Source organism: Papio anubis, chromosome 20, assembly GCF_008728515.1.
Source record: "Papio anubis isolate 15944 chromosome 20, Panubis1.0, whole genome shotgun sequence".
Taxonomy (NCBI): Eukaryota; Metazoa; Chordata; class Mammalia; order Primates; family Cercopithecidae; genus Papio; species Papio anubis.
Window position 1 is genome coordinate 49,894,241 of NC_044995.1, and position 26,479 is coordinate 49,920,719.

At 57.3% G+C, this 26,479-nt stretch overlaps 1 protein-coding gene across 1 annotated transcript; it reads right to left on the reverse strand.

Moving 5' to 3' along the window:
• Positions 1 to 2,336: 2,336 nt before the first annotated feature.
• ONECUT3 (one cut homeobox 3) lies at positions 2,337 to 26,254 on the reverse strand. Its single transcript, XM_031660175.1, is given in 7 exon segments — positions 2,337 to 2,689; positions 25,068 to 25,463; positions 25,466 to 25,742; positions 25,745 to 25,834; positions 25,837 to 26,003; positions 26,006 to 26,132; positions 26,135 to 26,254. Coding segments are annotated over 7 exon segments (1,470 nt in total). The 3' UTR covers positions 2,337 to 2,396.
• Between the last annotated feature and the right edge of the window lie 225 nt (positions 26,255 to 26,479).

The window sequence follows — 26,479 nt, forward strand, 5'->3', positions numbered from 1 at the left end:
TTAGTAGAGATGGGGTTTCACCTTGTTAGCCAGGATGGTCTCGATCTCCTGACCTCGTGATCTGCCGGCCTTAGCCTCCCAAAGTGCTGGGATTACAGGTGTGAGCCAATCGTGCCCAGTCACTGGCCTAAAGCTTTTTCAAAAGAAATTAAAACGTGGGCCCTGGACCTGCTGGGCCCATAGGCTACGTCAGTCTGGCCTGGAGTGGACAGGACAACTCTAGGTTCATCCATCAGGAACTTAGGGGTGGGGACAGGAGAGAAACTGAGGCCCAGGTTTTAGTGGGAGGTGGGAGATACTGAGTTGCTGGCACCCAGTGACACCACAGAAGAACAGGAGCCAGTGTGTGTGCATGTGTGTGTCTCTGCGTGTGTGTGCATGTGTACCTGCATGTCTGTGTCTGCTGTGTGTGCCTGCGTGTCTGCATACATCTCTTTGTATGTGTGTGCCTGCGTGTGTCTGCATGCATGTCTCTGCATGTGTGTGCACATGTTTGTGTGTGCAAGTGTCTGTGAGTGCCTGCATGTGTGTGTCTGCGTGTTGTCTGCATGTGTGTCTGTGTTGGGGCAGAGAGGTGGGGTGCTGAGCAGGAATGGGGACCATTTCTACTATTAGGAACCCCCCAACACCCAAATGTTCTAGAAGCATCACTCAGATCCAGTCGCTTGGAAAGCTGGGAGCAGAGCGAGTCGATAAGGACAAGAGAACACTCCATACACGTCTTTGGTTCAAGAAGAAGGCACTCATCGACCTCACGATCCTCTCCCTCCCTCTCTCCCGGTCTCTCTTTCTCTCTCTCTCTCTTTCTCTCTCTCTCTCTCTTTCCCTCTCTCTTTCTCGCTCTCGCGTTGGGGAAGGGGTGGCACCCGGCAGGCGGGGCCCCGAGCCGGGTCCCAGGCCAGGGAATCCTGTCATCCAGCACAAATCCTTGGGAGAAATCTTTGGTATCAGGCGTGATTTTCCAATCACAGACATGAGCTTGAGTGAGGTAGCCTTTACCTGGGGGTGGGGGGGGGCATTTCACTAGAAATGTCTTTTGCATTTTCAAGGGGGTGGGCGGGCCGCTTCCTCCCTGGGAGGCAGCCGATGGGTGGGGGGATTTCAGGGAGGGGGATCCTTCTGGCCTCGGATCTTGAACCCCCGGGGGAGGCGGGCTCCTGGGATCCCACGGCCGGCCAGTCTCGGAGGTCACCCGGACCAGATGAGAGGAGCGGGGGAGGGCGCGGGGTGGGAAGGGGGCGCTCATCTTCATTTCCGACCCTTCCCACTTGTAAATTTTTTTGGCAAAAACTGGAGCAAGCAGATTCCACCTTCTTCAGCTTCTTCTCTCTTTGGCGAGAGTGGAGACCAACACCAGGTTCAACCCCGCTGCCCCCTGCAAGCCCAGTTCAGCCTCCGAAGCGGGAGGAAAGGGGGGCGGTCAATTCCAGAAGGTTCCACGCAGGAAGCGGCTCCACGGCCCCGTGCAGAGGGGCTTCTCCGGGCGGCCCCAGCGGCGCCTTCTCCGTCGGGGTCCCCTTCTCCGGGGAGCCTGGACGCGGTCTCCCGTGTCCGGGGCTGCGTCCTTCCCTGCGCTCCACGAAGGTGCCTAAAGGTAAAGTGAACTCAACAGAGATGGTGGGGCGGGGGCGTCTGGAGTTTACCCGCATGTGGGAGCCCCCCGTCCCCTGCGGCCTGGGATGGGGTGGGAAGGGTGCTCGCCCGTGGGTGCTGGGCGCCCGCCGCAGGCCCCTCCCCAGCCTTTAAGGCAGGCGATTCTTGGCACGAGGAATCCTGGCCGCTGGGAGGGGCAGCTCAGTTCTCGGCCGCAGGGGCCGTCCTGCCAGCGGGTGGGGTTGGTTTTGGGGAGGGTGGGGGACCGTAAGGATCCGGCCTGATGTGGGTTTTTGGCGACTTTGGAAGGGGCTGAGGTCTCTGGGGCCAGGAGGGTGGGAAGGAAGGTTTCTTCTACCTTCCTCGGGGTAGTAGACCATGGAGGAGGGGTTGTTATTCTTTGTGTACCTTTTTAAAATACCTCGTTTATATTTCTAGTAAGGTGCTCTTGACCTGCTTTTAGGGACAAAATACAGTGAGCCCTGGTTTTTCTCGAGGCCCTCTGGGCGTCCTGAATGGAGAGGGGGCTAGGGAACCCCTTTCTGTCACTCCCTCTCCTCTGTGGGGGTGGAGGGCTTCCTTTGGCCTGGAGGGAGTGGGCATGGAGGGAGGAGGGGGGCCCTTTTTGTGCACTTGGGCTGGGGGGTGTGCTGCTTCCCCCTCCCCGGGTGTGGGGGGCCCGGACAGCACCCCCTCCAGGTGCCCCCTGGGGGCGGGTCTCCGGGCCGGCAGGATGAGGGGAGGAGACATGGGGGTACAGCGCCCAGGCCGTGGAGGCAGGGAGGGCGCGGGGCCGGGGCGCCTCAGGCCTTGGAGAAAGTGGCCGTGGCGCCAGCGGGGCCCCCGGGGGCCGTGCTGGGCTCCTCAGCCCAGCGGTTCATGCAGCGGCGCCGCGCGTTCATGAAGAAGTTGCTGACGGTGTTGAGCTCCAAGCCAAGCTGCTGCGAGATGGTGACCTGCATCTCCTTGGACGGCCGCTTATTCTCCTTGAAGATGGCGATTAGCGTGCGCCGCTGCAGGTCGGTGAACACCAGGCGCTGTTTCTTGGGTTGCAGCGCACGCTCCTTCTGCTGCTCCTGCTCCTTGCGCTTGCAGGCTGCGGGCGAGCAGCGAGCGGGCGGGCGAGCAGGACACAGAGCCACCGTGTGGCCGGCCGGGGAAGGCAGGCGGCGCACGCCGCCGGGAGGATGAGGAGGAGGGGAGAAGGGACACGTGGGGAAAGGCAGATGAACATAAGGACCCAGGGAGAGTCCAGGAGGAACAGGAATGCAGGGAGAGGCAGAGGGGGAGACAGCGGGGAACACATGGACGCACAGAGACAGAGACAGGGAAACAGCAAGGTCAACAGGGAGACACCAGGAAAGTCCAGGATGCAGCCAGAGGACGGTGGACACAATCCAAGGTGAGGACAGGCAGGAAAAGCAGATGGGGTGGGGGTGGGGGGAGGACAAAGAAGGGGACACAGTGTAAGCGCCCCTCTGCAGGCATGGGCACAACTCCCTCCAGCCAGCCCCCTTCTCCATGGAGCCCACTCAGGCACCCCAAGCCTCATATCCCCCAAAACCCCATCCTCCTCTCAAACGCTCCCGATCTAAAGGACCACAGAAATTGGTGTTGGTAACTTCTGCAGCCCCAACCTGGGGGTGTTGGGGAAATGACATGGAAACTGCACATGTGAGTTTTCGGCTGAGTGTAGACTTGGGTGAAATAACTGGTTAATTACCAGGTCCTGGGGTGCATCACAAAACCCAGCAACCTTCCTCAGAAATGATGGGCCAACCAGGGTCTTTCCTTTCTTTCTTTTCTTTTTTTTTGGGGAGGGGAAGTCTTGCTATGTTGCCCAGGCTGGTCTCGAACTCCTGGCCTCAAGTGATCCTCTGGCCTCAGCCTCCCAAAGCACTGGGATTACAGGCATGTGCCACGGCAACTGGCTCTGACAACCAAGCTCTACGAATGAGCAGCAAGGACACTCCTGTAAGGCCTGATACCCTTAGGGACCCTGGGAGTTCACAGCCCAATTCTGACACTGCATCCCTGCCTCCTGCCCCTGCCCCTATCCACACGCTGAGACCACCCAGACTTGGCCTCCCTCGAGCACCCAGTGGACCCTCTGGAGCGCAGAACATTTAAGGAAGAAGACTTAGGAGGAGGAGGGGAGGAGTGTAGGGACCACCTCTTGCTCTTCCAGATAAGCAGGTCACCCTTCCTCTTGGCCAGTCCGCACAGATTAGGGAGAGGGCTGAAGGAGGCTGCCCCACCGCCTGCAGACCAGACACTGGCAAAGGGAGTAAAGCAAAGGCTCGGGGTGGTGGGGCAGGGCTGAAACCGAGTCCTGCTCTTCCTGCTCCAGTAGCAAAGTGGACCCCTCCCCTCAATGCAGTCCATGTCAGCGGATACAAAACACAGGCTTCCCCACCTAGGAGCTGGGCCACAAGTCAGATGGTCTCATCTGTGGCATCAGCTTGAAACTCCATCAGAATCTCAATTTCTCTCCTGCATCCAGTCTGGGACTGTGGTGCTGGAGAGGCTGTCCTGCCCTCGTCAAAATCCCGGAGTCCCAGCTACTCTGTGACCCCCAGAAGCGGCGGGTGGTGCAGGTTGTACTAGTGGGTCTCTGCTCCCAGTCTCTTCTCTGTGCCGGCCCTGGTGGCCTACTGGGATGGCACAGAGAGCTTTTCTTTTGGTTGCAGAACAGCCTGGAACATGACATGCTAGATCAATGTCCATACACATCCACAGAAATAAATGAATGTTCCCTCTGCTGTGACTCATGTCTCGGGGACAACAGGTTCGCCCATCTAGGGTGTGAGCTGACACACACTTCACTCCCTCTGACCCGGAACGTGTGGGGCTTCTAACTGCGGTTCAGGTTTTACGATTAAATGCAAGTGATGCCTGTGGCTTACTGCACATTTTAGAAAAGTATCTTAACATGAAAAAGAGAGGGAGAGAGAGAGTGAGGGACGGAGGAGAGGGGAGAACAATGGAGAAAAATAGTTTGGTGGGGGAGGAATGAACTCAGAAGGAACCGACAAGGCAGGCAAAGATATAATTAACATTCCCAGAGGGCTAAGAGAAAAATATATCCATGAAACAAGTACAGGATGCTGTTAAGTAAAAGCGACCCTTAGAGAGTGAGGAAATGCTCTTAAAATGTGAGTATGTAATAGCCAGAGTAAAACAATTCCATGTAAGGACTGGAAGATAAAGTTAAGCAGATATTGGCCGGGCGCGGTGGCTGACGCCTGTAGTCCCAGCACTTTGGGAGGCCGAGGTGGGCGGATCACGAGGTCAAGAGTCTAGCCTGGCCAACATGGTGAAACCCCGTCTTTACTAAAAATTCAAAAATTAGCCGGGTGTGGTGGCTGGCACCTGTAGTCTTAGCTACTCAGGAGGCTGAGGCAGGAGAATCGCTTGAACCTGGGAGGCAGAGGTTGCAGTGAGCTGAGATCATGCCACTGCACTCCAGCCTGGCGACAGAGAAAGACTCTGTCTAAAAAAAAAAAAAAAAAAAAAAAGTTAAGCAGATATCCCAGAAAATGGAACACAAGCAGCTGCAAAGATGGGAAATGAAAGAGAATAAAACGTTAGAGGATGAATTACGATGAAGCAGGGTTGTCACCTGATCAAGAGACAGTTCAAAAATAGAGGAAGAGATGATCAAATAATGAAAAAAAGTCTAGGGTTGAAAGATGAGTTTCCAGTTTAAAGGTGGTCAGGTGCAGTGGCTCATGCCTGTAATCTCAGCATTTTGGGAGGCTGAGGCAGGAGGATCACTTGAGGCTGGGGATTCAAGGCTGTAGTGAGCATGATCTCACCATGGCACTCCATCCTGGGTGACAGAGTAAGACTCTCTCTTAAAATAAATAAATAATTTTAAAAAATAAATAGGCCCACCGGGCATGGTGGTACATTCCTGTAATCCCAGCACTTTGGGAGGCTGAGGTAGGTGGATCACTTGAGGTCAGGAGTTCGAGACCAGCCTGACCAACATCATGAAACCCCATCTCTACAAAAAGTACAAAAAAAATAGCTGGGTGTGGTGGCAGGCACCTACAATCCCAGCTACTGGGGAGGCTGAGGCAGGAGAGTCGCTTGAGCCCAGTAAGCAGAGGTGTGAGCTGAGATCACACCACTGCACTCCAGCCTGGGCAACACAGTGAGACTCTGTCTCAAAAATAAATAAATAAATAGGCTGGACAAAATGGCTCATGCCTCTAATCCCAGCACTTTGGGAGGCCAAGGTGGGAGGATCACTTGAACCCAAGAGATTGAGAGTAGCTTGGACAATATAGCAAGACCCCATTGCTACAAAAAATTTAAAATTAGCCAGGCATGATGGCTTACACCTGTGGACCCAGTTATTCAGGATGCTGAGGTAAGAGAATCATTTGAACCCAGGAGGTCAAGGCTGCAGTGAGGTGTGATTGTGACACTGCACTCCAGCCTGGACGATAGAGCGAGACCCCAGCTCTAAAAAAATGGGGGTGAGACATCAAGTCCTCAGCTCAATGAATGAAAAAGGCACTGAAGGCTCATTGTGAAATTTCAGAGCACCAAGAATAAAGAGAAAATCCTAAAAAGCGTCCAGTGGAAAGCCAGATGTCATGCAAAGGATCAAGAATCCAAGCAGCTTTGGGTTTGCAAAAACTAGCAGACAATAGAGCAAGGCTTTCGAAGTTCCAAGGAAAAGATTTTTCTATTTGTTTGTTTGTTTTTGAGATGGAGTCTTGCTCTGTTGCTCAGGCTGGAGTGCAGTGGCGCAATCTCAGCTGACCGCAAGCTCTGCCTCCTGGGTTCACGCCATTCTCCTGCCTCAGCCTCCCGAGTAGCTGGGACTACAGGCGCCCACCACCGCGCCCGGCTAATTTTTTTTTGTATTTTTAGTAGAGACAGGGTTTCACCGTGGTCTCGATCTCCTGACCTTGTGATCCGCCTGCATCAGCCTCCCAAAGTGCTGGGATTACAGGTGTGAACCACCATGCCTGGCCTCAAGGAAAAGTTACATTCAGCTAGAATTGCTAAACATCAAAACATCAAGCATGAAGGTGCAATAAAGACATAATCAGGGCCGGGCTCGGTGGCTCATGCCTGTAATCCCAGCATTTTGGGAGTCCGAGGCAGGCAGATCACCTGAGGTTAGGAGTTTGAGACCAGCCTGACCAACAGGGAGAAACCCCATCTCTACTAAAAATACAACATTATCTGGGTGTGGTGGTGCATGCCTGTAATCCCAGCTACTCGGGAGGCTAAGACAAGAGAATTGCTTGAACCTGGGAGGTGGAGGTTGCAGTAAGCTGAGATTGTGCCACTGCACTCCAGCCTGGGCAACAAGAGTGAAACTCAGTCTCAAAAAAAAAAAAAAAAGATATAATCAGACGTTTGAGGACTCCAAAACTTGACTTCCTGTATACCCTTTCTCAGAAAGCTACTGGAGGATGTGTTCCATTCAAACGAGGAGGTAAATCAAAAAAGGATGGTGTGGATTCAGGAAATGTGATCTAACCTAGCTGAAAGAGAAAAGGGGTCCTCCAAATGAGGATGAGGAGGACCCTGGAAGACAGCTAGACAAAAGGACCCAGGGTATGGAGGGGAGCCCCACCCAGATCAGAGACGACCTAATATGTATGGAAAGTCCCTTTGAGTTGGTTTTAAATTTTGTTAGGGAGCATGGGAATAATTTTTGTTTGGAAGTTATCAACTCCTGGAAAATCAAAGAGTCGTACAGGAAAGGAAATGCAGTCCTAGTACTCTACATGGCTCATCTGTGGACCATGTTCACCAAAAGCATAACGTTAATTACTAAATGCTAATTTAGGCAAAAGACTGTATTTGTAATTATACTGAGAGACTGACAGAGAGGGAGGGTATGGCTATGAATCTGAAAAGATGGCAAAGGAAAACCTGAAGGGTGAACAGTGTACCAGGGAACCTTTTATGTATGAAAGGAGAGGCAAGAACCTATGTTTATACTTTATCTGCATAAAGAAACATGGAAGGAAATGCAAAAAAACTGAATTGACCTCTCACCTCTTTGGCACTCGGCCACCCCATGAGGATTACGGGAGAGGACCCAGTCCTCCATTCTTTCAAAGGGAAAGCTGAGTCAAAACTCAACCGGGGCCTTGAAATTCCAAGGGAGGCCCTCACGCTCACCTGTTGTAATGTTTAATTCATTCACTCACTCACTTATTCATTTACTTAGCAATTTACTCACAAATTCATCCTACATTTACAGTAGGGACAGAAATACAGATGTTCCTCAGAAAGTTCACAAGATCTTTGTGTCAAGAGCTTTACGTGTATCTGGTCACTCAATTCTTAACAATAATTCTTGTTTTGTTTTAAGACAGGGTGTTGCTGTGTCGCCCAGGCTGGAGTGCAGTGGTGCAATCACGACTCACTGCAGCCTTGAACTCCTGGGCTTAAGCAGTCCTCCCGCCTCAGCCTCCCAAGTAGGTGGGACCATGGGTGCATACCACCACATCTGGCTAATTAAAAAAAAAAAAAAAAAAAACAGCCGGGCACGGTGGCTCATGCCTGTAATCCCAGCACTTTGGCAGGCCAAGGCAGGTGGATCACCAGAGGTCAGGAGTTTGAGACCAGCCTGACCAACATGGAGAAACCTTGTCTCTACTAAAAATACAAAATCAGTCAGGAATGGTGGTGCATGCCTGTAATCCCAGCTACTAGGAGGGCTGAGGCAGGAGAATCACTTGAACCTGGGAGGCAGGGGTTGTGGTGAGCTGAGATTGTGCCATTGCACTCCAGCCTGGGCAACAAGAGCGAAACTCTGTCTAAAAAAAAAAAAAAACAAAACAGGCCAGGCGCGGTGGCTCATGCCTGTAATCCCAGCACTTTGGGAGGCCGAGGCGAGGTCAGGAGATCGACACCATCTTGGCTAACACGGTGAAACCCTGTCTCTACTAGAAATACAAAAAATTAGCTGGGCATGGTGGCAGGTGCCTGTAGTCCCAGCTACTTGGGAGACTGAGGCAGGAGAATGGTGTGAACCTGGGAAGTGGAGCTTGCAGTGAGATGAGATCAGGCCAGGGCATTCCAGCCTGGGCGACAGAGCGAGACTCCGTCTCAAAAACAAAAACGAAAACACATATATATGTTTTTTGTTTGTTTGTTTGTTTGTAGAAATATGGTCTCACTATGTTGTCCAGGCTGGTCTCTAACTCCTGGGTTCAAGCAATCCTCTAGCCTCGGCTTCCCAAAATGCTGGGGTTACAGGCATGAATCACAGTACCCAGCCTCAATCCTTACAACAATTCTGTAAGGCAGGGAGTTTTCTCCTTATTTACTCAGAGAATGTGAGCCACCCCGCAAGCTTTCCCAGCCAGTCCCAACAGGGCAGCCCAGAAACCAGAGTCCACTGGCCTAGATGGGGGAGGGAGGTAGGATGCAGATAGTCCCTTTCCCACCCCACCTCCCAGGCTCCAATCTGGTGCCTAATGGGGACCCCAGAGGCAGAGGCTGGGGGAGGGGCCAGGCCAGGCAGAGTCTGAAAAAACTTCGCGTTTTGTCGATCGCAGCAAAAAGAGGCTCTGCTGCCCCCCTTCCCGGCGTTCAATCTAATTACAGCTCCTCACAGCCCAGATCGATCCAGTCGGAGCTGTTTACCGCGAGCAGCTTTGTCATCGCTCCCATCCCCCACGGCCGCCGACAGAGGTGTGAGTCGGAGTAGGGGGGCCGCCCGGACGCCCCCTCCGTGCGTCCCCTGCCCATCACCATCGCCACCTCACCCCTGCCAGCACCCCACCCGACATCAGGGTCACCCCCACGCCAGCCCTAAAGGCCACCCCTGTGCCAACCCCAGAGGCCGTGGTGGTTCTGGGCCCCTTGTGTGGAAGTGAAAACCAAGGCTTGGAGAGAACAACTGACCGGGCTCAGAGTGGGGACGGGGGAGCTGGAATGAAGCCCTGGACTTGGCCCTGGTACCAACCACCAGCCTCATGCTGCCAGAGCCCGCCATTGCCACCTCTGTCACGCAACCTCCACCAGCCTCCAATGAGGCCTCCACCTCCGTCCTCTCCTCCGCCATCACTCCTGCACCAGCAATGTCAGTGCTATCCCACCACACCCTCCCTATCACCTGCAACCTTGTGCAGCACCTCCTCCACCACTATTTCGATGCCGATTTCGATTGATTGATGATTGATGCTGATTGATTTCGATTTCGAGATTGATTTATTTCGATTGATTGATGATCCGGATTGATATTTTCGACTTCATTTTATTTTTCGACGCCGATTGATTGATTTTCGATTGATTTCGGATTTTTTCGATTGATTTTCGACTGACATTTTCGAGACTGATTGATTGATCTCGATGGATGCTTGATTTCGATTTCGCTGATTTTCTGGATTTACCGATTGATTGATTTCGACTGATTGATGGATTGATTTCGATTGATTTCGATTGACTGGATTGATTTCTGGTTTTTTCGATTTCGATTTCGATTTTCGATTTTTTTCGATTTTGATTGCGCCGATGATTTGATTGATGATTGATTTTGATTTTATCGACGTGCCGATGCATTGATTACCTTCGCCGGATGATTTCGATTTACTGATTGATTTTTCGATTTCTCGGATTTTTCGATTTCGACTTTCGATTTGATTTAATTCTTTTCGACTTTCTCGGATTTCGAAGATTTCTTTTCGCGGAACGCGCCGATGATTTCGATTTCGATGATTTCTTCGATTGATGCCGATTTTTCGACATTTTCGCCGGATGACTTCGACATTTTCGATTTCGACTTCGACATTTTCGATTTTGATTATCGAGCTGACTGACTTCGATATTGATGATTTCGATGCGCCGATGATTGATTTTCGACGCTGGACGCCGGATTTTTCGATTTCGATGATTGATTTCGATTTTCGATTTCTGGATTTCGATTTTCGGATGATTTCATTGATTTTCATTTTCGGATTTCGACTTCGACGCCGACTTCGCCGATTACTTTTTCGATTTTCGACTTTCGATGATTTCTTTCGACGCATCTCGACTTCGATTTTCGACGACGCGACGACATTTCGAATTTTCGATTTTTCGGTTTTTCGATTTCGATTTTGTCTTTCGATGATTGATTTTTCGGATTTTCGATGATTGGCGGATTGATTTTTGATTTCGATTGATTTTTCGATTGATTTTTGATTGATTGATTTCGATGACGGATTTCGATTGATGACTGATTTCTCGATGCTGATTTTGACGATTTCATTTCGGATGCTGATGATGCCGGATTGAAGCGATTTTCGATTTTGATTTCTGACGATTTCGATTCCGATTTCGATGATTTTATTTCGACGATTTTCTTCGATTTTCGATTTATTTTTCGATTGGATATTTTCGATTACGATGATTGACATTTCATTTGCTCGACATTTCGATTTTTATTATTTGCTGACGATTTTTCGAGCCGCGAGATTTTCTGGGGATTTCTGGATATTGGATTTCGACATTTTTCTACGATTTCTGACGAGATTTTTCGAGGACGAGATCGCCGACCTTTCGATGATGATTTCTTCGATTTGATGCCGACTTTGACATTTTCGGGATTTCTGATTCTTTCCCGGAGATTCTTCTTCTTCGACATTTGATTTAATTCTTTCGAGGCTCTTCACCTCCCCTGATTTCCTCTGCGGCTATCCTATCAACACTGCTGAACCCATCCTGGGATTCTCCTAGTACGTGGCCAGCACTGGATACTCAGCCCCGGGTTCCATCACCAGTGGCTCCCGACCTGCGGTCGGGGGGATAGAGAGTGGTCCCCAACACACATCTTGGCCACCAAGCTGGAGGAGGAGTGGGGCGGGGCCAGGCTGTCAGGCTTGCTCAGGGACCCCAGGGGAGTCCCACTCCTTTGGAGGCCTCAGTCCCTTCCTTTGTAAAGACAGTGCACCCCCTTCAGGCATGTCCCGGTGCAGGCCAGTCCTCCCTGGGCTCCTGAGCTTTTCCAGGCCCTTCCCTCTCCCCACCCACCACCACCCACCTCTCTGTCCTGCCTCCTGCCCTGGCCTTACTCACTCAGCTCCACCTCCCTGGCAGGGTCCAGCCTGGGGCCTCTGCACGATGGTTCTCTCTGCCTGGTTGCTCTTCCCCAGGTCCCCTCCTGCCCCACTTAGCTCCTTCTAGTCTCTGCTCAGATATCTCCTTCCCTGTGTGGCTACCCAGACACCCCTTGTCTAATCCTACAACTATCCCTGTCACCCCTGCCACACCTCTTCTTTTTACAACAGTTCACCCGCTCTGTTCAGGGTTCCCACTGAGTGAGGGTTTGGGTCCCGACAGGATGCCCACTCCCTGCAGCCAGCCCTGCACCTCCTCCAGGACCCTGGGGATGGAGGCCCTGATTCCAGGAGCAGTCACCCCCGAGAGGCTCTGATCTGAGAACTCCAGGTACCCCACCCATCCCATCTCCCCAACGGTTATCAGCCTTTTTGGAATCTAAGGATGAGGATGACCTGGGGCTGGTTCCTGGGAGGTCCCCGAGACCCTGGGAGGATATCAAAGATCAACTAGAAGATACGCAGACCCCACGCCCACATCTGAGCCCATGCACAGGGCTCCCGGCAAACGCAGTCATGGTGGCTTTACCGTAGCGTCCAGCCTCCCGCCCCAGGGCACCGTCCTGGGCTTGCCCCACTGCCCCCAGCACCAACAAGCCGGTCGTTTTATTTTCTGGGCAGGTGGGATCAGGAAATCTCCGGGTGCGGGGTCCTGGCAGTGTGGCTGCCCCTTCGCTCAGTCATCCCTGATGTTCTCGCTGTGTCCAGCAGAGGGCAGCCTTCCCTGCCCCAACCCAGGAAAGGGCGGGGGCTGTAGGCTGTGTCCCCTTGAGGGGAAAAGGAGGCTGGACTGGGGGAGACCCTCAAGTTCCAGATTAAGGCATTTCCTGCAGACCCCCTGGGATTTGTCCCCCACACACCAGCTCTGTCCCACTTCCTGCCTTTCTAAAAGTTGCTGGGGGCAGCCGACCACCGGGTGCCCAAGAGGGTGGTCTGCCCTGCTGCCCTCTTGGGCCCTGCCTGGTGTTGGACCATGTTAGCCTCAGTTTCCCCAACTGTAAGATGGTCTTGATCATGGCTGGGCTGTGGGGAAGGGTTTAGCCAGAAAAGTCCTGAATGAATACAGCAGGACTAACACGAGGCTCCCAGCTCCCATCTGGGGGTCCCTGAGAGGAGCTGGGCTCTGGGCGACACTTGCCTTCCAACCATAAAGTTTCTCCCTCCCTCAAGGAAGTCCTTGAGACTTAGGTTTTCTCTCAGGATCTTCCTGGAGAGGGGAGAAATGGAGAAACTGGGGCCACCAGTAGAAAGTTGGCCAGAGAACTCCTACACATTCCTCAAGGCCCAGGAGCAATGGCCTCTCCCCAGGAAGTCCCTCCCTCCCCCACAGCAGAGTCCGAGGTCCCTCCTCTGGGACTCCCAGCGGCCACTGTTCCTCCTTTTAGCCTCGTGGGGCCTGAGATCTTTCTGTTGCCCAGCACAGAGTGGAGGTACAGGCAGTGGCTGAGTGATTGTGCAGTGACTACCACGTTCCTGAGTTGTCCCACACGAGGGTGGTGGAGCGTGGGGGGGGTCTCAGCCGAGACTGCAAGACCCTGTTGGGGAAGACCAGCAGCCACTGCCCTGGAGCGCCGAGTGGGACTGTGGGGCTTCCCGAGTGCCCTCAGCAGGAAGCCAGTAGCTGAGCAGGGGCCCTGGATTCACTCATTGCTGGGGCCCACTTGTCAACCCCCATTACCTTCCAAGAGGGGACCAGCCCCTCTCCTTCTCCTCACCCCTCCTTTCCCCGTCATCCTCCAAGAGGGGACCAGGCCCTCTCCTCCTCACCCCTCCTTTTCTACTCACCCTCCCTCTCTCTCCCCTCTTATCCTCCCTTTCCTTCCCTCCCTTTCTTTGCCTCCCTCCCCTCTTCCCCTTCCTTCCCTCACTTCCCTCCCTTCCCTCTCCTCCCCCCACCCCCGCTTCCTCCTCTCCTGCTTCATCCTCCTGTTCATCCGAGGCCTTTGGAGGGGCTGGGCTTGTAATGGGGGGGCCTCCAGGATGCAGCATCCGCCCTTCTCCCTGGGGGGGGGGGCCGTGGGTGCCTCTGCACGCGCCTGACATTGGCCGCATGCGGGCTGAAGGTGCCAGCCTCTGTCCACTGTCGGGTGTGCCCGCGTGGGGCTGCCTGAGGCTTCCCAAATGTCCCGGCAGGGTGGAGGGCGAAGTCTGAGTGAGGGACTGCACAGGCGCTCAGCCACAAATGCGGGGGCGGCAGCCCTGCACATCCAAACCCCACCGGACTGAGGAGCTGAGAAACCTATGACTGTTAGCAGAGCTGTCTCCGTTCCGGCCGGGAAAACGGGAGTCAGCCTGTGGGGGCCTGGACGGACGGTGGATGGGGCAACGGATCTCGGTGTGACATCCGTGTGCGGGATGCAGCAGGCTCGTGGTGTGGACGTGAGACGTGAGGGTTGTGGGGTGTGCAGGCTCTTGGGGTGAGTGTAGCTGTCACCCCGCAGAAGCTTGTGGTGTGGGATACGCATCCATGTCCGCCCAGCCCCAGGGTGGCTCCTCTCTGCCTCCCCCTGCTCCCCTCACTACTGCGCCAACGGTGATGCAGGTGGGCTCCGTGGGCCGAGTGGCCTTGAGCGCACACCCTGGCGTCTCTGGACATCAGCTTCCTGCTTTATCAAGCAGACGCAGTGACCCAGAGCCCTGTGTCCTCACCGGGCAGCAGTCCTAAGAGTCATGAAGGAGTGAACGCCAAAACGTGGACCTGCAACTCATTCATCCATTCCACATTCAGGGAGCAGCTACTGCATGAGGCCAGAGAGAGGCAGCTCCAGGAACTGGCCTCCGCTCACAGTCACAGGGCAGCGTGAAGCTGCGGCTGCCTGGGACTCCGTTCCCCAACGAGAAGGCCAGCTCCGCTCTGAGTCCAGGAAAGCGGGAGGGAGGACGCCTTTGGGTGGGTACTAGAGTGGAGGCGCGGGCCCCACTGGGCTCTGTGAGGCCTCCGAGTGGATACACAGCTGGCTGGGAGGGAGGATGGACCAGAAGACCAGGCTCAGGCATCCGGACAGCTGCAGGGAGGGTCCCTGAAGCCCAGTGGACGCCGGCAGTGCTGGGGGGTGGCATGGCAGGAGAGGCACAAGCCAGGGTGGCGCCAGGAGGAGGGGGACGTGGAATCTCCAGGGGGTTTCCAAGGTCCAAGGAGATCAAAGAGCAACTAGGGGAGATGGAGACCAGCTGGGCGATGCCCAAAGGGAGAAGAAGAAATGGCCTCAGGATGCAGCAATGGGCGATTCAAGTGACCGTCCCCTGTCCCTCTGTGCCTGACTCTGTACAGTGCCCCAAACCACCAAGTCACGCGAGTCTACCCCGCGGTGTGCCCGTCCCCCCGTGTCCTGGAGCCGGATGCCTTCTCCCTCCGGCCACCTCTGGTGCTCAACCCCGGCTTCATGGAGGAGACAATTCAATACGGAGCCCGGTCTCCGGCTGGGATGATGACCTGTTTCCTTAGCGACGCATCCTGCCCCCACCATCAGCTGCCTGGCCCCAGATACCGGGTGCATTGATGGCCCCCGCCATGCTGGTGTCTTGTCCCCCTCATGGCCTCTCCAGACCGGAGTCAGTGGGTGACTCGCCCAAGGTCACATGTCCAGTAACTGGGGGGGGCCCGGTCACATACCTACACCCTCTGTCTACACCCTGTACTCCTGGGGGAGCTGGAAAATTGATTCCCATGGGTGGGAGGCAGTGAAACCTTCTCCAAGGAGATGGGGTGAGTCATGCCCCAGGTGTGGACCCCCAGAGGCCTCCCCAGCCCCTCATCTGGCCCCACTCCGTTCCCGCTACCCCTCCACTCTGGGTGGCTTACCCTCCCCAAGCCTGCCCTGCCTGCATCTCACGCGGCCTCGGAGCTCACCTTAGCCTCGGCAGGTGCCCAGCCTTGGCAGGGGTCCCCGCCCGCCTCCCTCTTGTCCCCACCCCTCTCCCTCCAGCTTTCCCTGCCAGCCTCCCCTGATGGGATTTTAATGACTGCATTTTCAAATTAGTTCTGAGCCTTTCAAAGATTTAACCGGGAAACGCGTTTCCACTTGGACTCTCGGGCTGTCCCTCCCTCGTGGCTCCATCTGGAGGCTGGGCCGCCATGGGGTGGGGGCATGGGGGTGTCAGGGGGCACCTCTCACCCTTGGACATTCAGCCACGGAGACCCACCCCATCAGGCACCCTCAAGCGGGGCAAATCGAGTGGGCAAACACACACACACACAAGGCGTTGATTTAAAAAAAAAAAGTGATGGAGACACAGAGCCTGCAGTGGGAGATGGATGTGAAGAAGATGACAGGAAAGGAATCAGTGATAAGAAGCGGCTGAAGCGGCCACCCAGAAAGGGGCTGGGGAGGCTGATCCAGCGTTTCAATGATTGGGAAATTAATCCACAGATAAACTCACACTCGTAAAATGATCCGCCCCGGACGTATTCATTGCAGCTGCTATGGTGACCGCTAACGATTGGAAACAGCCTAAATGTCAGCGGGGCGGGGAGTGCTTCAGGAAAGCCTGAAACCACCACCGAGTCAGAGAGTACTAGGTGGCCGGCAAAAATGACCAGGACGCACGCTTCATGGATCTGAGCAAGGGGAAGAATCACGGAGCATCTGGAGCTCCCCTTTCTGCAATAGATAAATAAATAAATAAATAAAAATAATTTATTCCTGGAGCCTTTTGCAAGAAGAAATACAAACTGTGATTTGCCGAAGGAAGGGCAACGGAAGCTCCCTCGTCTTGCATTTAAATTCAGAACATGGCGAATGTGTTAACTATTGTAAAATCATGTAGATTTATTTATTTATTTATTTATTTATTTAGAGACAGGGTCTGCCTGTGTTGCCCAGGCTGGAATGAAGTGAAACAGTCACGTCTCACGTCTCACTGCAGCCTCAACCTCCTTTGCTCAAGAGATCCTCCTGGCTCAGCCTCCTGAGTAGCTAGGGCCACAGGTGTACACCACCACATCCGGCTAATTTTTTTTTTTTTTTGAGTTGGAGTCTCGCTCTGTCACCCAGGCTGCTGGAGTGCAATAGCGCAATCTCGGCTCACTGCAACATCTGCCTCCTGGGTCCAAGCGATTCTCCTGCCTCAGCCTCCCGAGTAGCTGGGATTACAGGCACCCGCCACCACACCCTGCTAATTTTTGTATTTTTAGTAGACATGAGGTTTGGCCGTGTTGGCCAGGCTGGTCTCAAACTCCTGGCCTCAGATGATCCGCCCACCTCGGCCTCCCACAGTGCTGAGATTACAGGCGTGAGCCACCGCGCCCGGCCACATTCGGCTAATTAAAAAAGTTTTTTTGTAAAGATGGGGTCTTCCTGTTGCCCAGGCTGGTCTGGAACTCCTGGCCTCAAGCGATCCTCTTACCTTGCCTCCCCAAGTGCTGGGACTACAGGCGTGAGCCTCCCTGCCTGGCCAAAAGAATGTGGAATTTTTTAAGGAACCAGGGAGCAAAACCAAGGGAGGCGGAGGAGGGGAGGAGGAGCGTGTCCTGTGTTGAGCGCAACCGGGATGGCCGTGGTTCTGGGACGCCGGATAGGGAAGAAGGCCACTCGCGCCCGGTGGGGCGTGGTTTCCCCGGGGGTGGGATGCGGGGGTGGGATGGTGCGCGCCTGCTGGGGGCTGCGCTTTCCTGCGGAGCCCGCGCCAGTGATCCTGAGGCTCCGAGGCCGCGGGCGCGTGGTCCCGGGTCCCAGGTCTCCTGGTGCCGGGGCACGTGAGTCCAGGTCCTGCCAGGCTCTTGGGGGCTGGGCGCGCTCGGGAATCCACACACCCGCCAAGGACCGACGTGCGGAACGCGGTGGGCCCAGCCCGACTCCGCAGCTTCCTGGGTGCTGCGGGACGGCGTTTGCTGGGTGACGGAAAGTGAGGCACAGTCATCCCCCCAGCAGGCCCTTGGACGGGAAAGGGCGCTTGGAAAGGCGTGGACTTAGGCTGCCCCGCAACTAGCGTTCCCCACTCACGCATCCCACTCCCTGAGGGTCGGCTCAACCTTCCCAAAGCCCCAGCTCCAGCGAGCAGAGCCCAGCAGCACCTGTCTCGACTCCCAAAGAGGAGCAGCTGGGGGCGCACGGAAGGCACGAAGGACCCCCGGCCGCCAGCACCAGGTCTCCGGACGGCGCAGCCGCTGCGTCCAGGGAGAGATGGGGCTTCATCCAGATGTCCCCGCACCCCACTTTGGGGCGTTGCTGGTTCAAGACTCGGCCCGAGGGCGGATGGGGGTCCTGGATCAGTCTGCACTCGTCCCAGTGTGAATGGAGGCATCTACACACGTGTCCCCGGGTGCTTCTACACCTGTGACCCGGGCACGCCTCTCCAGCAGCCTGTGCCAGGCACATCTCTGTTTCTCTCTGCCGTGAGTCTGTGGCTCTGTGCTCGGAGGGCTCCCTCATCGCCCCCAACCTCTGCCCACACTCGGGACTCAGGAGGGGTGCCGGTTTCTCAGCCCCTCTCACATTAGCATCTATTTGGCAGAGGGGAAACTGAGGCCACAGGTGCCCCAGGGCTGCCCAAGGTCAGGTGGGTCTCCCTGGCTCCTGGCCCAGCCCCTCCCCTCCCCCACCAGTGCTTCCCTCCCTATTGATCAGGGCCCATATTTAATTAAGAACTTGATTCCAACCAGCACCAGCTCCCCAGGTTAAGTCGGGCTGCCTGCCAGAGACTTACAAAGGCTCAGCCTCCCTCCTAACAGCCGCTCAGGACTTTCCCACCTCCTAGCCTTTGTCCCTGCTGGTCCCACCAGCCAGAAGTCCCCTCCCACATCCACGTGGGAGGCCACAGTCCGATACTGTAGGACACCACAGGAAACCACATTTTTATCTTAGGGCTCTGGGGAGCCACGGGGCAGGGTGCCAACCAGCGGAAAACGAGCTCCGAAGTGGCCATGCAAAGCTCCCTTAGGATGTGGCGGAGATGGCAGCAAGAAGGAGGAGTGGGCTGGGCGCGGTGGTTCACGCCTGTCATCCCAGCACTTGGGATGGCCGAGGTGGGTGGATCATCTGAGGTCAGGAGTTCAAGACCAGCCTGGCCAACATGGTGAAACTCTGTCTCTGCTAAAAACACAAAAATTAGCTGGGCGTGGTGGCTTAGGCCTGTAATCTCAGCTACTTGGTAGGCTGAGGCAAGAGAATCGCTTGAACCTGAGAGGCAGAGGTTGCACCACTGTATTCCAGCCTGGATGACAAGAGCAAAACTCCATCTCAAAAAAAAAAAAAAAAAAAAGGAGGAGTGGAGCTGGGAGGCCATGATGATGGAGGAGGAGGAGGAGGAGGAGACCACCCTAGTGGTTTAGACTAGAGTGGTAATGGTTGTTGGAGAAGCAGCATGGAATGGGAGGGAGATTCAGGGAGAAGAATGAATGGTTCATAATTAGTTCTAGGACTTCAGGCTAAGAGGACTTCACAGCCAAATGCCAGCCCCAGCCCCTCACCACTCAAGAGACTCCCCCAGACTCCTCTGTGATGTGGGGGTGAGCGTCCCTGTCTCCCAGGCTACAGAACGGAATTACTGGGACTGAGGCTGGTGTTGGGAGGGGGAGGTCTTCTGGGACAAGCAGATGTGGGGGTGGTCCTGGGGTCTCTGAGCTGGACTTGATGAAGCTGGGACCTTGCCCTCCCATCCTCTCTGGGAGTCTCCGGTGGTCTCCCATCGGAGAAGACTCACATGCCCACAACACCATCACACTTGGAGGAGCTGGGGGCGGGGGGAAGCCCAGCGCAGGCCTCACCGCCCCTAAAGGATGTGGCTCCTGTGAGGTGGGAAGGCAGAGCTGGTCGGTCACCTGGCTCCACCTGAGGATCGGCCAGCAGCTGAGAACGTGGGAAGTGCCACCGCCCTCTGGTCCCTTCTCTGTGGTCCTTGACCTCAATACACCTCCAAGCCTTCGTCCCCAAGCGCCACCTTCCTGGAATGCTCCCCAGTATGTGCTGGGGATCAGGGAGCCTGGGCATCCCCAGCCTAGTGTTAGGCCCACCAGACTCAGTGGGGTCGGGGGCGCTGAAACCCCCATGCCCTGGTCCTGTATGGCTTGTCCTGGCGGAAGCTGGCTCCAGATCAGAAGCAGTGTGGGGCTCTGGCAAGCGCCTTTCTCTTCGGCCTCAGCTTGCTGGTCTGTAGGGTGGGTATGGGAAGCGCATCCGGTTTAAAAGGTCATTCCGGGCAGGTAAGCTGAGGAGGAGGCGGAGGGCTGTGGGCACCCAGTGGGACCCCTCCCCATCTCCCTCCCCGCTCTGCGTGGGAGGCAGGAGCCTGATCCCTGATCCTGGCCCAGGTTCCTAGCTAGGGCTGCTCCTCCCCAGGTCCTGAGGTTTTAAGGGAGGGTGCTGGTTTGGGGTGCCAGAGTCACCTGGGCCTCACGCACAGCCCCACATGGGTCTGGTTCTCATGGCCCTGGGCACAGTATGGGTCTATCCCCACTCCGTACATCCCTGTGGAAACCTACGGTGTCCCCTTCAGACCCCTGAGCCCCTCTGGCACCTCATACCCCATCTCCTAGGCGTCATTTCATTCTGCCCATTTCTCAGATAAGAAAACTGAGGCTCAAGCCCTTTTGCCAGGGATCAGCCAGGGACAGAGCCCAGGGGAGGCCCGGGTCTCCAAGCTCCCAACCTTGGTTATCTCTACTGTCTAATGGGGCAGGGCATCTTTTTCTGGGGGTGTTGGTAAGAGGCGTGGACCCCTTGCAGTGGAAAGTGGGGTTTTTGCAAAAGGCACAGGGGTCTTTACCTCCCTCCCCTCTTCCCCTTCCTTCCCTCCCTTCCCTCTCCTCCTCCTCCTCCTCTCCCCTCTCATCCCTCCCCTTCATCTAGAGTTTGGGTGGGGGTGTCCAGAGTGCTTGTGGAGGGGTGGACACCTGTCCCTTTGAAGGGGATTCCTGGATTGCCTCTCCCATTTCAACCACAGCCCTTGACAGTGGCAGCGGGTAGCAGGGAGAAGTGGGGGAGGGAGGGCCTGCATGAGCCCTGGTGGGGAAGAGGTTCTGCCTCTTTTTCCTTTCCATGTCCATCCCCTTAGGTGCCCAGTCCCTGGCATCCCCCCTGCTCACCCACCACCAAGCAGAGGTGCCCAGTTCCTGCACCAGGTGTCCTCAGCATACAACTCCATACACAGCTCTGGTTTTTGTCCCTAGGACAATTTGTCCTGCTTAAGGTCAAAGCATCCCATCCACCTGCGGGGAGGGGTGGGGGTCCTCCCTGCCTCAGTTTCCTCCACGCTGGGCTCCACCATCTCTCAGGGATTCTGGGCTCCTGCCTCCCCATGGTGCCCAAGGAGGAGATGAGGCCCTTCTTTCAACCACCTCCATCAAACTTTGTATTATCTATATACATATTTTTTTTCTGATCAGTTACAAAAAATACTTTTCCTCTGGAGTTGCAATTTAAACAATATTTGAAGACGGCCGAAGCTATCGACCCAGCGACGGTGATGAATTAGAGACGGTAATTCGAATTCATCGACCGCCCCCACCCCCGCCGAGGAGCCCGCCCGCCCCTCCCCCAGCCCCTCTCCCATAATTACTGTTGGAGACGGCGCCAGGGGAGGGCTTCGACCAGGAGGCAGCTCCGAAGTGAGGGACTTAGAGGACCTTGAGGTGGGGGTGGGGTGAGGCTCCCACCCCCATGGGAATGGACTTGGGGGCTGCAGGACTCCTAGACGACAGGGGTCCAGAATCTGACAGTGTCAGACCCAGAATTCGGCCCATCACACGCACATTTTACAGATGGGTAAACTGAGGCACGCAGAACAGGCAGTGGGGCCGGGACTCCGAGGTCTGCGGTGGGATTTCTTGCGTGCTTTAGTGAAACAAACAAATCATCCATTCCCCTCTCCCCAGTCCTACCCCATGGGGAAGGAGGAGGGGCTGTGGGAGCTCGGGGCACAGAGGCAGCCTCCAGCACCCAGAGTTTCTCTCCCCTCTCTGTCTCTTTTTTTTTTTTTTTTTTGGTCTCTCTGCCTCTCTTTTCGTCTCTCCTTCACCTCTGTTCCTTTCTGAGCTGCTTTTTCTCTCCTCCCCGTCTGTGTCTCCCGCTCCCGGTCTCTCCCTCCCCACTCTCTGGTTTTGTCTCTCGACTCCTCCCTGTCTCTCCATCTCCCCTTCTCTCCCTCCCTCTCCGTCTGCACCTGCGGGTCTTTCTCCCTCACTGTCCCCGTCTCTCTCCTGGCCCCGGCGCCCGGCGGGACACTCGGTACCTGCGGAAACGCGTGGCCTGCCCGAGCTGGGTAAGCGCGATGGGAGACCCGGGGAGCAAAGTTCTTGGAGGAGGCCTGGGGAGGCCCGGGGAGGCCCGCGGTGTTCGCGGAGCGGGGGATGGGGATGCGAGAGGAGAAAGGGCGGCGAGTTCTCTGCTGCGGGGTTGAAATGACGCAGAGGGGCAGAGTTCCCTTTCGAGCACCAGCGTTGGGGCGTCGCCGTGTTAGGTGGAGATGGGGACGCACCCGGCCATCTACCCCTAACTGCCGCGATTTGCCGCCACTTAACCGCTTTTCATTTGCGCAGCGACCGGAACTAAAGGCCTCCGCCTGAGCCTAATGACCCCGCGGCCCTCGCCCCCGCCACCTCTTACGTCCCAGGCGGAGTCCGGTGGTGTAGATGCGGCCCGCAGCGCACCTGAGACGCGACAGGTGCGCAGCGTTGACGGCGTGAACTCCGCGACCGCAGGTCTTTGCGGGGCCGCGCGGACGGCGTGGGCAGCGGACCCGGCAGAGGGGAGGCGGGCAGGGTGGTCCGGGTTTATCATCCTCAACACCTCAGCGCCCTGCGGGAGGCTCCGAGATGCCAGGCGCTGCGCTCACCCCTCCGGTTCCCCCACGCACCCCTGAGGCGGCGACTGTTCTAACTCTCCCTCCGTCGACGGGAAACCCAGACTCCCACAGCTGAGACTGTTTGTCATTGTCACAAGTCAGGAAGGCGAGGCACAAACGCAGCCTGTTTCCCCATCTGCAACTCTGCCCGTGGCAGGAAGGGGACGGCGGAGGCCTGGATGGCGCTGCGGCCGGCAGAAGCGAACACAGACCTGGGTGCAGGGTCGGGTGCAGGCGAAACAGGCGATGTCCATCAGGGCGAGTGCTCGGTGCTGCTGACCCGGCTGCGGGGAGCCCACCCCCCATGGGACTTCTTGCCCGCGGTTTGCCCTTCTGTGACGCTCTTGCTGATGTTTTCTGTGGCCCCCAAATCTGCAATTGCAGTACTGCTACTGGGTCATGTTAGTTACATCACGTGGTAGTGGGAAAAATGGAGAGTGGTGTGGGCTCCTGTTCCACCCACGGTGGACACAACGTCCCCCAAATACGTGCTGGAGAGGAGGCAGCAGGCGGTGGGTATCGAGATACAGAAGCCGTCCCTGCCTTACTGGTGTGATGGCAACCACTTGGTGTTTAAACGTCAGAGCTAGGCCCGGTGGGGTGGCTCAAGGCCTGTGTAATCCCAGCACTTTGGGAGGCAGAGGCGGGCAGATCACCTGAGGTCAGGAGTTCGAGACCAGCCTGGCCAACATGGTGAAACCCCGTCTCTAATAAAATTACAAAATAATAATAATGATAATAAATAAATAGCCAGGCGTGGTGGTGGGCGTCTGTAATCCCAGCTATTCAGGAGGCTGAGGTGGGAGAATCGCTTGAACCTGGGAGGCAAAGGTTGCAGTGAGCTGAGATCGCACCACTACACTACAGCCTGGGCGACAAGAGTGAAACTGCATCTCAATAAATGAATAAATAAATGGTCAGAGCTGTCAGAGGTGTGCCCTCTGCCACCTGAAGCCTCGCACTGCACCTTGAGGGCCGTGACTGTGTGCGGATGTGACTGCCTGTCGGTGGTGAGCACACAGGTGCCACTGTATGTGTCATGGGGAGGGGAGCGGGACAGACTGAAACCGTCCAGGTTCACGCGACCTCCCTGGGCATAAGGTTACCCTGCCACATGCGAAAGACTATTTATTTTCCTGTGCCCCAAAGCAGAAAAATCTAAGAATCCCATAAGAGGTTCCAGCTAGCCACCTTGCTTGCTCTGCAGAAGGGCAAAACTGAGGCTGGCCTGTTGGTCCAGGTTCCCAGGGGGTTGTCTGGTCCTACTGGGGTGGAGGGAGGGAATGGCTTGCTAGGGAAGAACAGGACAGGACCCCCGCTGTACTCTTTCCCCAGCCCCCCTGCCTGGACGGGCTGCCTGGGGGCACAGACGCAAACTCCCTCTGCCTCTTTGCTAGTGGGGCGCCTCCCAGAACCCCCGCCTTTCTCGCCCTTGTGCTCAGAGAAGCGATCGATCAGGCGCCAGCCGCAGCGGCTATTGTCCCTGTGGCCCGGGTGGGCAGCCCCCTCCCCAGCACCACCAGGGGAAGAAACCCCTACCTAGGCCAGGGGCTCTCCTGCACCCCTACACCCCCATCTAGGAAATGGGGGCCCGGCCGGGCTGCCTGTCAGAGGGCAGGTGTGGACTTAGTTGCTGTCAGCTGGGAGGGAGGAGGGAGGAGGGTCCCCAGGGGGCCGGTGGCTGAGTATGAGCCAGAGACAGAGGCGGAGAGACAGGGAGAAGAGAGAATGAGCAGGAACAAGAGCAAAACGGAGGGCAAGAGAAAAACAGAGATACTAGTGTGTTCGACCGAGAGAGGAGAGAAGTGGACATGAGAGACACAAAACCCCAAAGCCAGGCGGGCAGGGGTGCGCGCACCCGAGCCACCACCAAACTGCGCGGGGCGGGCGCCGGCTGGGGGTGTGAAGGCCTCCAGGCGGCGAGGGCCGAGGGTCCCCCGGGCCGCCCCTCCCCCGCCATTCTCGGGTGACCTTTGCCAGCGGCCGGAGGGGAGAGGGAGGGGGTATCGATCGCAGGGCCGAACTACAAAGAAGCGCGCGCTGGGGCAGGAGGGGGATGAGCGCGGGCTCGGCCTCTGCTGCTGAGCTGCGGGCGCCCGCTGCACGGTCTCGGAGCTCTGCGGCCCGGGGCTGGGGCCTCAGTACCCCTCTCCACCCATTCTGGAGGAGGGGAGTGGCACCTTAGCGGACGGCAGCTCGTTCGGGGACACAGCTCCCTCCAACAGGCGCGCGCGCACGCGCACACACACACACACACACACACACACACACACGCGCACACACAATGAGCTTTCCTGAAGGCTGCTTGGGGAGAGGCTCGAAGCCTCCCAGCAGTCTAACAAGGCTTAGAGAACCCCTACGCGCTCCCGAAAGGGCAGGAGCAGCGACCCGGGTGTGGGGAGGCGGCACAATCCCTTTCTCCCTTCTGGTAACCGTACAAACGGGTAGCGGCGCGGATCGCAGTCTAGTTTCCTGAGAGGGGGTCCCGGGCTGCCGGGGCGCACGGGTGGGGCTTGGGGAGCTGGACCCAGACATCAGGCCGCCGCCCCGCTAGGTGCTCGGGAGTCCACAGCCGGCTCCCCCAGGGTCCGGTCGTGCGCGCCACGCTCCTACTTGCCAAGCGCAGCGCCGACATGCGCTGGAACTCTGGCTCCTGCAGCCACTTCCACATCCTGCGGAAGGTCTCGCGGCCGGATTTGAGCTTGCTCCACGGCTTGGGGTTGCGCAGCAGGTCAGAGAGCGTGCCCTGCGAGCGACACAGGATCCGCTGCGCGAAGATTGCCTGCGGGATGCTGTAGCGCTTCAGCTCCGCCGTGATGCGCTGCGCCACCTCCCCTTTGGTGTTGGATTTCCCCTTTGCCGCCGCCTGCGCCAGCCGCCGCCACCTGCCGGGGCCGCCGCCTCCCCCGTGCGGCCCGTGCGCCCTGGCCGCCGCCAGCCTGCCCAGTGGCGCCAGTAGCCTGCGGGCGTCTCTGCTGCCCGCTCCGCCGCTGCCCAGCACTGCCGCCTGGGCAGCCCGCGGGCCAGTGCGTCCTCGGCGCGTCCCAGCAGCGCGGCGTGAGGCTCGAAGGCGGCGGGCGGCAGCAGCTTGTCCCCGGCCAGGTGGCCTGGCGCGCCGTATGCGGCCAGCGGCGGAGGCGGAGGCGGCGGCGGGGGCTGCGGGGCGCCGTGCAGCGCGGGCGGCAGCGCGTTGGGCAGCGGCGACAGCGGCGACCCCATGGTGGGCAGCTCCTTGCCGTAGGGTCCGTAGAGGTGGCCCACGGAGGCGAGCGCCGCTCGTTCGCCCCGGCGATGAGGGTGAAGCTGCCGCTCACGCTGGCAGCCAGACGCTGCGGCGGGGGTGGCGGGGGCGGCGCGGCCGCCGGGTGCGGGTGCGCGTAGATGGCCGCCGCAGGCCCCGGCCACGCAATGCTGCGGCCGCCGCGTGCTGGTGGAACTTGTCGGCTACGGCAGCGAGCGGCGGCAGGTGCTGGTGTTGAGCTGCCGTGTAGGTGCCGCCCAGGCCCGGAGCCTCGCAGGCCATGCCCATTGCCGGGTGCAGCGGCCCGCCAGTTCCCCGCGGAAGTCCGGCGTCACCATGCTGCTCCTCGCGCCGCCTGCGCCCCTGGCACTTTACCGGGCTGCCGCCGCCGCTGCCGTCCAGCAGGTTTCCGCTATGCCGGCCACCAGGCCTGGGCGCCTGCGCCACCAGGCCGCTGGTGCTGCGCCGCCGCCGAGCGCGCGGCCCGGCTCAGCAGCTCGCCCGCCTGCGCGTGGGCCACGCTGTGCAGGCCCCCCAGGCTCTCCAGGCTCAGCTCCATGCTCGGCTGCCCTCCCACCGCGCGCGCTCCTCAGCGCCGGCCCCTCTTGCTCAAGGCTGCTGCATGACTCCCGCCCGCTCCCCGGTGGCTGCGCGCGAGGTTGCCCGGCTGCGCGGCGCACGGCCCGGCCCGGCTGCGAGCGCGGCCACCAGGATGTGGCAGGGGAGCGGCCGCCGGCTCCCGGGCCCGGGTCTGACGTCAGCGCCCCCGCCCACCCGCTCCCGC